Raw genomic sequence first — 11794 nt, 5'->3', positions numbered from 1 at the left:
TCACCGCAACAAATTTTTACAACGAGAACAAACAGAAGTGCGTACTTCACTCTGATAGATGTTTCAGCAATAGTGGCAACTATTTTAGAAAATAGCATGAATTTCCTTATACAACAAAACTGTTCTTTTAATAATCGTTTTCTTTCTTTCTTTTTTTAATTGCTTCAGGAAATTTAAATTTCTGGATACCCTCATACTTAGAAATATTTTTCTTCTACTTTTCAAAAGTTCCCCAGAGGTCTATTCCATGTTTAATATATTACAGTAGCTTGTCGATTGCAGATTAGCAACAGTCTTTGCAGTTATTAATAAAATTTTAGCTTTTAAGATGACAATTCTTATAGGTTAACATATGAGTAAAGTGAGGGATGAAAAATGTAGGATGCAAAAAATGACTCATATTCCCCACAAGGCACTTGGGGCATACCAAATTTAGTACATAGTTAACACTTGTATAGAAGGTACTTTTTTTTTTTTTTTTCCAGAATCTCAATTAATCTTTAATTAAAAATTAATCAGTTTCAACAGACGTCTTCACCAATAACTTCGGAACACATTATTGAACAAAAAGATGTTTTGTACCATTTAAAATTAAAAAATAAGCTTTTCAGCTATGCTAATTTTATTTATATATAATTTTTCTCTAATTTAAATAAGTGGAAAAAATATTTTAACAATAACTTTTATGGTCAAAAGTTTCATTTTTATAATAATAATTTTCAGCTTTTGCGTTTGTACACATTGGATTTGTGACGCTAGGAAATTCATATTTTGTATGCAAATTTTAAGATTTTTTTTTTAAAAAAAAGATGCATATTAAAGAATTAACGAGCGCACACATTCCCCTTTATTATCAATAAAGATAAGAATTTTAAATGTTTCGCTTGTATCGATAGTTAAATTTTTTGATTCAAACTAAATAGTTTTCAGTTACCGGATTCGTCAAATATTTTTTAACAAATTTAATATTAAAATAACATATAACAGCTACTTTTGGGATAAGGATGGATTTAGTGCAATTACGTCTAACTTTTGTTATTTTTACGGATTTAAAATTTTCAGAAATTCCACGCGTTTATCAATCTAGATTCGAAACAGGAATAATTCACAGAATTTTAATCCTCCAGACTGGCAGCAGTGCAGTTCATCCTCAATCTTTTTAAAGACTGAAAATTAATATATCTATTGCAGCTCTGGGTCTTTTCCGAGGGCTTGGAAGACCTGGATCTTTGATCTTTGTAGCTATTCATTGTTGATCTGAGATGATTTTTCGAAAAACGTCATTGACGTTCTTTTGATAAAATCCGAATCAAGTTCAGTTTGAAATTCACTATGAAGTAACTTCCAAGCTATTCATATGGGATTCATTTATGTAAAATTTCAATCCTTCTATTTAATAAGGCAAAAAAATATGAATTTTATGGAATCAGTCTAATACGGTTTATTCAAACACTCCAATTTTGCATGCTTTCTAGAAAACTACCCGTTTTCTTAAGCTTCAAACTATAGCTTGCAGAGCATCTTAAATTCTTACAAGCAACATAATACTCCAAGCAATTTAGAATTCCATCGACTTGTTTACTCTTTAACATTACAGTGTATCTTACAAACATTGCCAGATTCCAGAAGGTTTACAATTGATCATCAGCTATTATACAAAAAATAAACGAAATAATATTAACAAAATATGTTCATGAAAGAAAAAATCGTTTGCTTTTGCTTTTTAATAATATTTTAACAAAATAAAAATAGTAGCAGTTATAAAATGTCTGAAAAGGAATCGTCTGCTAAATGTCTATTAACAGGTTTAGATTATGATATTTACCGAACACTCCAACAATGGTTACCCAGTCGTCAATAGCACTTCTTACTGACTGAATAACATTTTTACTTCTTACGTATAAAATAATATCAACAAATTATTGAAGAATAGATATTTCTAAAGAATTTTAACTAGTTAAAATATTTTCAAACTTTATTCAAGCATTTTTTATTGAATATTTTTAACTCCACTGGCTATTCGTTCAGAGTTCGAATCAACCTTTCTATGATGACAACATGTACATTTCTGACCGTCCCATTTCCAATTCAAAACTCAAAGCCCACAATGAGAACATTCTTTGCTCATACCCCAATATCAAAATATTGATTTAGTTTTTTCACGTTTCGCCTCCATCGTCGAATCTTCACCCTCAGCTTTTCTTTTCAAGTTGGTAGGTCTTTCACTATTTCAACTCTATGGTCCTCGTTCGTTTATTCCCCCTTTATCCGATATCGTTGGGCGTCCCATAACTATTTTTTAAAAACAATGCCAGGTTAACACGTGTATTGCAGACGATTGCTAGCTGAAAGACGAAAAATTTCCGTTACTCGAAAAAAAATAAACAAACCGGAAAGCTATTCATTACTGCTGCCCAAACGATGTTTCTAAAAGTAGAATTAGCAAATAATATTGCTTTAAATTGATTTGCTGTTAATTACAGCTTTAATTTATGCCGTTTTTGTATTGGTTTAAATAGTAATGGTTTGAATAGTATTACATATATTAAGTTATGTTTTAGAAATTATTTGTTATGGTGTATCAGTAGAAGAATGCTAAAAATGCTATTTTTTACAATTTTGATAAGATCTTTAATTCTGAACCTTGTTTCTTTGGAGGGAAGAATTTTTGAACTCTTTTTTTGAGGGCTCTATTTCAAAGTTTTTTAAGAATTTTTAAATTATTTTTTGAGAAAAGAATTCCAAGGAATTGATTCGTTTTAATCTATTCTAAAATGGTATCAGCATGAGTGAGGCGTGGCAGGGAACTATTTTTTTTTTTTTCTTAGACAAGTCCGATATTGCGCCTTTTTCAGGACTGATTTCAAATAATTGATCGATTATAACACATTTTCCTAAGAGTTTTAAATTCTTTTGATGATATAATTGAGAGAATGGTGTGCACATAAAACAAATATATCATTTGCAACGATGACACACTGAACTCCCTCGTTCATAGTCCCATAAAGGCCTTAGCATACTGGGGAATTTAATTACGCAAGCAAGGACAATCTCTAAATTTATCCATCGAAAACCGGTTTAGACAGTCGAAATGGCTGGAGGTAATTTTCAAGCAAGTCGGAAAATGCCCGTCGAAATATTTGCTTCTCGAAAATCAACTATCATTTTCGAACGAATCGACGTTGGCGGAGAAAATTGCACTTCTTTTGAATTCAGACTACAATGTGTGCCAAACGTTAAATATGGTCATTAAAGAAAGAGAAAAAGATTTATCAAGACAATTGTACTAAAAAAAATTATTTAAATTCCATTTACTAAATTTCAGTTTTTTTTTTTTTTTTTTACTTAATTTTAGTTTGCGATTTGAAAGAATCCATTCAACTCTTTCAAACATGGCGTTTCATTTCCTGTACTTTTACAGTTAAATATTTAATGCATACTAGTGTCGTTTTTAGCCCATTTAATGAAGAAAGAATATTTTTTTAAAAATATGATGGATTATTCTGTGAACCTCACTATAAAAGTATTTTGTACACTTCAGATATTTATTGTAAGAACTGGCTGCCTTTGGCGACCAGTCGGTTCGCCAATCTTAATGTTCGTTTAAATTTTAATAATTAAATATTTTACGCAAAAAGGATGGTACGGCCGTGCCGCTTGTTTTTGCTCGACTTGGCGGGGGCACTGCCGTGCCCCCAGATCTCTCTAATTTTCTGTTAGCTCTCGTAGAATTTATGCTTTAAATTAAAGTGGAAAGAATTAATCTGCAATTAATATAATAATATTTTTTACTGAAACAAAGCATTTTTTTATAATATGATTACTGATAACAGAGTCACTGAGCGTTTAAACTTTATGGGCACTAAAGAATATCTTTCTTAATTTATGTAATATTTCAAGAATTTGTCAACAAAATTTTCTCAGATTCATCATGATCAGATCGATTAATTAACAATGTTTAATTTTAAATGCATCAAACACTAAGAAAATCAAACGAATCGTTTAAAATAATCGGTTGAAAACAGGTTAAAATAACTACTTAAAAAACGATGTACTTAAAACTATAAGCATATACAAAAAATATATAACTAACATAAATACACTTTAATTACAAAAGCATGCAACTAATCTAAAAATAATTTAAATCATCCGTTGGTAATGGTTGTCATGTCAACAATCAGAACATAATGCGCATGCGTGAATTTTCAACGCCAGTTACGGTAACGCAAATGCGTGAGTTTTTCTACGCCAGTTGGGGTAACGCTATGCAGATTAGAAATTTTTAATTTCCTTTATTCTGTTTTATTTTAATTCAAATGTACTTCAGAATGAATCTGAAAGATCGATCAATTAACAATGTTTAATTTTAAATGCATCAAACATTAAGAAAATAAACAGAATCGTTTGAAATAATCAGCCGAAAAATCTTAAGCCTAGCCTCATTACTGTTGCGGAAAAAAACTGAACCCTTACTCATTTGGCGGTGCGGAAAATGAAGATTTTTTTGGCGGGAAATTTAGTTTTTAATTAATTATTAAAATTCTAATTAAAAATTTAAAAAAAAGGGACCCCAGGTGCACATTCCCGACCTCCAAAGTATACACGTACCAAATTTGGTAGCTGTAGGTCAAATGGTCTTTTCTGTAGGGCGCCAACACACACACAGCTTTATATATAAGTATAGATATAGATTATTTTTGACGCATCAACAAGACAGGTCTATTAGAAGCTGTTAAAATTGTAACAAAAAAAAAGAGTGCAAAACATATTGAGTAAATCTGTTCCATTTCCCAATTTTTTTTATGCTTAGAACCAATAAATAAATAAAATATTTCATTCTAGAGAATAATTCAGAATAATATTTTGATATATTTGAAAAATAATTCTTAATTTAAAAAACTACTTAAATTTACTTTATTATTAATTCATTATTCTGTTTTCTGTTATTTATTTAAACCCAATTTATTATATTGGCTTTAAAATTTTTAATTGATATTAAATGGTGAGCTTATGATTAATTTGATATAGTTAAAAACATTTTATAATATGTAGCAAAGAGCATTTTGGTACTAAATATGAACCACTCCTTAAAAAAAGTTTTTCTCCAAATTTTAAATGCTATAAGATAGTTTTTGAATGTAAAAATATTTTCATTCGGATATAACAAGTTTTTATTTATGTATAATTAGGTAATTATTTTTGAATAAATTTGTATGTCTTAAAAAGGTAATAAAGAGAAAAATGTTTCAATAAAAATTCTAGCTTTAAAAATTTATTAACTTCAGATACAAATGAAAAACAATTTTAAATATGAGAAATATAGGATTATACACGTAAAAACTATTCCAAAAGTTTTATAAATTTTTTCAAACTTCAATAGTAATTACTCAATTGAAAATGCTAAAGAAAAAACAAAAAACAAACCCAGATTTTTCCAAAATAAAATTTTGCAACAATACAGCTACTTAAAATCAAATATTGACATAATTGAAAAATACTATTTCTAGATAAAATAAAATAATATAAAAGATGGAAATAAATTGTTTATTATAGCGGTCAGCAACAATCAACTTCATTACAACTGCTAACAACTATTAAAAAATATTAAAAATTTATTCTCAACTAAGATACAAAAATTATACAAATAAACATTTATTATCATGTTTAGTGATGTAGAAATGTATCTTCTTTCCATAGAACAACACTAATCCTATTGAAATAGATAAAAAACGTCTTTCGCTAACTGAGTAGTTAATGTGATTTAAAATGTGACAGCAAGAAGTGCAAACCAAAACCGGAAAGGAAAATGGAAGATCCTAAAAAAAAAAAAATGCAAAAGGAAACAAAAAAAAAAAGAAACAATGGAAAATAATGTTCTTTTGTTCATGCACTTAGATTTTTATGGCAATATTACATACTACTGATATATTTTTGCTAAAAGGAATAACATCATTTATACTACTGTTCAATCTCGGATTTTGAAACTGCCGCGCTTTTGCGCATGCACCAGGAGGTATTTATTTCTTCAAAAAAAGAGTGAGAGGAAAGATGAAAGCAGATGTTTACATTTAGTAATAGGGTGTGCTCAGGCCATTCGAGGAATTAGGAGACATTACTGTCTGTCCACGACAAGAATACTGCTAGACATTCGTCTATGTTTACGGCGGGCGCTATAGAAACAGGTTGCGGTAGGGATGATCCATTTTCAATGGGTGGAATCGGAAAGAAGTCTGGGGGGGTATTCTTTTTCTTGGCGTCAATGTGAAGCGATAACAGAAAATCTATTGCTCATTCGTCTTCTCGCTTTAATCGCAGTTGCACGTATCTTTATATTCGCTTAACTTATTTCTTTTATATTTTATAAATCTTTTCTTTGGTTAATATTAACTGCATTTTATTATTTAAATTTTTTTTTGTCTCGTAAATTTTGACATCCTTTAAAATGCCTTCTCGATTTAAGAAAGGAGAGACTTTGAAATCACAAGCACGTAAAATTGTGCATAATGTTGCAGAGTTCTGCTCCGAAGAAGCTGCAGCAAAATCTTTGAAGGTTCCTCTTCCACAAGCCATGGAAAGAGCTGCTCAGGCGACTGGAGTGTCGGAAGGCACTATTAGGAAAATTAAAAATGAAGTTTCGACACTGGACAAAACGGAAGTTTTGAGTACTCCTGGAAAGCACCGTAAAAGGCCTATTGACCGAAATTGTGAAATTGACGACTTCGACAAATGTGTTATTCGTCAAACAGTTCAAGATTTTTACGTCCAGCAAAAGAAAGTGCCTTCTTTAAGAAAATTACTTCCCGTATTGAGAGAGAAGTTGAATTTTCATTGGAATAAGGAATCATTGAGGAAAGTTTTGCATTCAATGAATTTTCGCTGGAAGAAATGCGCGAATAAAAGAAAATTTCTCATCGAAAGACCTGATATTGTGTTTTGGAGAAACAACTACTTGCGAAAAATGAGGCAGTACAGAAAAAGTAAATGCCAGATAGTTTTCATTGATGAAACGTGGGTCGACAGTAATCTAACATTTAGAAAATGCTGGCAAAGTGATACAATTTCAGGAGCCGAAATAAATGTAAATTCTAAAAATCGATTGATCATTGTGCATGCTGGCTCGTCCACGGGATTTATTCCTGGCGCTCAATTAATTTACAAAGCGTCAACTAAAACTGGTGATTATCATGGCCAAATGAATTATGAAAATTTTGAGAAATGGGTGTTGGAAAAACTCATTCCAAATTTGCGCCCAAAAAGTGTCGTGTGCATGGACAATGCTCCATATCACACAAAAGTTGCAAATCCGACACCTACCAAATACAGTACGAAGAAAGAAATGACCGATTGGCTGATTAATAACGGAATAGAATGCGATATGAAAATGAGGAAAGCGGAACTGTATTCGCTAATTGATAGGAATCGCCCTAAAGAAATCATATATAAAATTGACAGCATAATAAAAGAAAATGGGCATTATGTCTTGCGACTTCCCCCCTACCATTGCGATTTAAATGCGATTGAATACGTTTGGTCTTCAGTCAAAAGACTCATCAAAGAGAGAAATATAACAGGAGACTTAAGTTTAGAAAACTTACAGAATCTGTTGTGCAATGCTTTGGGCGGAGTGTCTTCCAAGGAATGGGAGGCTCATTGCCGTCATGTGGAAAAACTTGAAAATTCTTATTGGGAAAAAGATGGAATTTTAGAGGAAGTAGTAGACGAACTGGTAGTTCAAATTGGAAGTACTGAATCGGATTCCGATTCAGAAGAAACGGAATCATGTGACAGTGATTCAGAATTTTTTTAAGAAACTACACAACTGTCACTCGATCTCTGCTAGTTTTGTCATTTTAAAATAATATAGTTTTGCATTCTTTTAATCATAATTAATATATTTTATAAATAAAAAGTGAGTTTTAAAATTGCTTTTTTATTTCTTTTCGATTATTCAATTATAGATTATAGCAGAATGGAATTGTATTTAGTCTAATAGATTTTGTTTCTGATACATTGTTATTATTTTCTATTTTTTTCATTAATGTGTTCTTGATTTCTACCATTCATGTTTGTGTTAATAATCAAAAGTTTCAGTTTAACATAGTTTTGATTGTCCTTATTTTTTAAGGTCTGTTTTATTTATTTATTTTGCAGATTTTACTAAATTTAAAGCATGAAATTTAGTTAGTTAACTGTTGATTAATTAATTTTTATAATTGTTATGATAATACTTTAAATTGTAGAAAGTGAAACGAAGAAAGAAACAATAGATTCTAATATTTATCAGGAAATAATAGAATATTTTAGCATGAAGTTACTACGGGCTAAATTAAGATAAAACCTTGGAAATTAATTAAATTGAAATTAGAGTTTAAAATATCATTATATATATACTTTTATAGCTTTTTCTGGATCAAAAACTTTTATTTAATGTTATAAACTGAAATTTAATAAAATAATTATCGTAAATTAGAATTTAACTTTTTAGCATAAATAAGATCGCCTTTTGAATTGATCGATATATGGAACTGGAAAATATAGAAATCCATTTCAGATTATATTTATAAAAAAAATGCACAGTTCAAACTTTTAAAGCAAATTATACTCAGCTGTTTGTATAAGTAAAATTAATTGATCATTCATTTTGAATTTTTTATTTGAAAAGTGTATTGAAAATTTATTAAAAAAAAGTTCTTGCAGGGAACTTTGAATTCCATTATTTTTTAAACAAGTATATTTCACAATTCAGTATTTTATTTTCATCGAAATTATTGAGTAATTTCCTTAAATCTACAGGTATAATTAATTTAGTTATCTACTATCACAATCATTGTCAAGATAAAAAAAAATGAGGAGGGGAAAAAAACCCCGTTGTTTTAACCTTTTGCTCTTAGTGTTAAATAATAATTATGAGAAATTGTATTTATAGTTAAAAAAAAAAAAAGAATTACTTTGAAATTCAAAATAGTGATTCTATTATGCTATATGAAAATATTTAGAGATTAAAACGATTTAATTTCTTTTCTGGAATTGAATGAGTATATGCAATTATTAAGAAGTAATTCTATTAAATTTTTATCGCTAAATATTATTCAACTATATAATGGTATGAAAAAATATTATATTATAGGTAGCGCATTACTTTTTTTTTCAATAAAATAAAGAAAAATAGTCATTTATTGAGACTTGTTGTCTCGCCTCTCTGTAGTTTCAATAGCTTTCCTTCTTAACTAGGATTCCAAGAATCTAAAAATTGTATGCACGTTAATGTGAGTTAGAAGGATTAAAGTATTTAACGAGATTCCTTTCTACTCAGGTGCACTGATTGTGATAGTAAAACGGTAGCAGATATGTATTCTCAAACGGTATTGATAGGCTTTGAATAGAAATGTGAAGAACATTAGGAGTGAAGAATTTTCAACCCCGAAATGATAAAATGCATGCAGGAATTTGGATCCTTTATTGCTTCGAGGATACATTGAAAGGAAAAGCTCATTTATCACTCTTATTTGAATTGACAGCTCGTGAGAAAATTTTTTCTTTGAAATAATTGTATTTCTTTTTCAAGCCGGGGGAAATGAATAAATGGTAATCTGGAATACAAAAACAAACTTTTACCGCGTTTTTCGTAGAATAATGTAAAGCGATATTGGGCTTATTTAGTTGGGTTCCTTTAAATCTGGGACATCTGGCACGTGCATGAATGAACACTTGAATTATCTTCAAATTCAGAATACTTTTACATATAAACTTTGCGAAATTAATTATGCTGTAAAAAGCTTATGCATATTGAAAATAAGTTACAAATCACAGTTTGATTTTTAAAAATCTGAAAATTGATAGTGTGGTAATCGTTAATTTTGTGTTTCGGGAAATAGTATATACATCAGAAAAATAAATATAAATTTGGAAAGGTTTCAAACCTATTTAACAATGAGCATTTTACTTTAAAACAAAATAAAAGCACTTTTATAAAATTTATGAAATAAGTACGATTAATTATGTTAAATTACGATTAATTATGTTAAATTAGATTACCTCGCGTTTGCTGCGGAGGATTTGATATTAATAACTTATATAAATTTAGAGCAAATGAAATGAAGACGATTAATGTTTTGTCATGCATGATTTTACTTCTTAATTTTTTTTTTCTTCTTGTGTAGTCGTTAGACATACAAATATTTATTCAGTTTTTCTATTTGATTTGTTTTGTTCTTTGTATACATATGACAGGAATGCCGGATATTTTCAATATTCCGAGTATGCAAATGATTTTCAGCTGAGTGAATTATTTTTTTAAATTTGTTTTCAAGAATTAAATGCAATAATACCAAATATCGCCACTTTGGCGCTAAACGTGCCAATGTAAGAAACTTGAATGAATTTCTACCTCTGCGAAATGAACTCTTCCTACAGTAACCTGTTTCTATAACGCCCGCCGTAAACATAGACGAATGTCTAGCAGTATTCTTGTCGTGGACAGACAGTATAACCTCTCAACTGCATTCCACTCCTTAGTGAAGTGAAAGCGTCGAAAAATGCTAGTATCGGGATTCTGAAACGAAAAATATTGTAAAGTTTATATATATATATTATATATATATATATATATATATATAATGGTTATTAATGGATTTCAATAGATTCGAAGAGTGACTGCAAAATGTGCACTTTGCTGCTTTCGGTCAGAAGTATAATTATTGTTTTAGAGGATTATATTCTTATGGTTAGAATTTGGAATTAGTATAATTCGAGAATTCACTTAGTACATTGAAAAACATTCTTGGATTTCGAATTATATTGGAGATTCTGTCCCAATATTCTCTGCTGGCCTTTTTGACTTGAAAGCTAGTATCGACTCTGGCATTTTTTGCTTTATCCAATTGGACTCGAGAAATATTTCTAATTTTCTTATAAATTCTTATTTTATATTCGAAATATTCTTATTTTAATAATTAACATAAAATTACTTTATTCTCACAGAAATGTGTTGGAAATTACACTTTTTTAGCTTTAGTTTACTGTAAGAGTTAAATTAATCGTTCAGTTTAAGTTTTTATCAATGTGGTGGCAACGCGTTGATAAAAGCTAATGTACTCCAAACACTCATAATGTATTCGGGCAGATTAAATTTTAATTTCATTTTGTGCGAAAAAAATTGTTAGAAAATATGATTAAAGTATTTTTTAAAAAATTATTTAAAGAACGGAAACTTAATTTATAGGTTAAAACATTAGCATTATTGAAAAGAATTTTTTTTTTTTTTTGAACTTTTAGGTGATGCGAAAATCAATTTTGTGCTGTAATATTTTCGGAAGTTATCGTAGAAAAACGTCAAAATTTCACTTAATTTTTAATTAATTAAAATTTTAGTTAAAGATTCAAAAACAATCCCTCATAGGTGCATATATTCGCTCTCCAAAGTATACGTGTGCGAATTTTGGTAGTTCTAGGTCAAATGCTCTGTCCTGTAAAGTGCCAACGCACCCACAGATTCATCTTTATTATAAATAAACGTGCCTTCTGAAGATAAAGTATGTTTTTTATTGAATTTAGTTTCGATTTTAATTGAAAATTTATGAAAATTAGGTACTAATCGAATTTTTTTTTTTTATTGGGCTCCGCACGACCTAAAGCTGATTTTGCACATACGCGGGTGCGGATTAAAGGCACACTAGGCGCGTGTCAGGACCCTGAACTCAAAATAATTCTTACTTTTTAAATATCGTTCTCCCCCCCCCCTTCTGTACCTAAAACTCAATTTACGTATCCGATTCCAACTTGCAATCCGATAGCC

General features: G+C 29.4%; 1 protein-coding gene across 1 annotated transcript; it reads left to right on the top strand.

The window, feature by feature from the left end:
- Positions 1-6442: 6442 nt before the first annotated feature.
- On the top strand, positions 6443-7807 carry LOC129987731 (uncharacterized). The gene has a single exon (XM_056095676.1). It carries the CDS (start codon positions 6443-6445, stop codon positions 7805-7807), a length of 1365 nt encoding a protein of 454 aa, XP_055951651.1.
- The last annotated feature ends 3987 nt before the right edge of the window (positions 7808-11794 follow it).

This window comes from Argiope bruennichi, chromosome 10 (genome assembly GCF_947563725.1).
Source record: "Argiope bruennichi chromosome 10, qqArgBrue1.1, whole genome shotgun sequence".
NCBI classification, from domain to species: domain Eukaryota; kingdom Metazoa; phylum Arthropoda; class Arachnida; order Araneae; family Araneidae; genus Argiope; species Argiope bruennichi.
The sequence above is the reverse complement of the archived record's forward strand: the minus strand, read 5'-3'. Positions and strand labels throughout refer to the sequence as shown.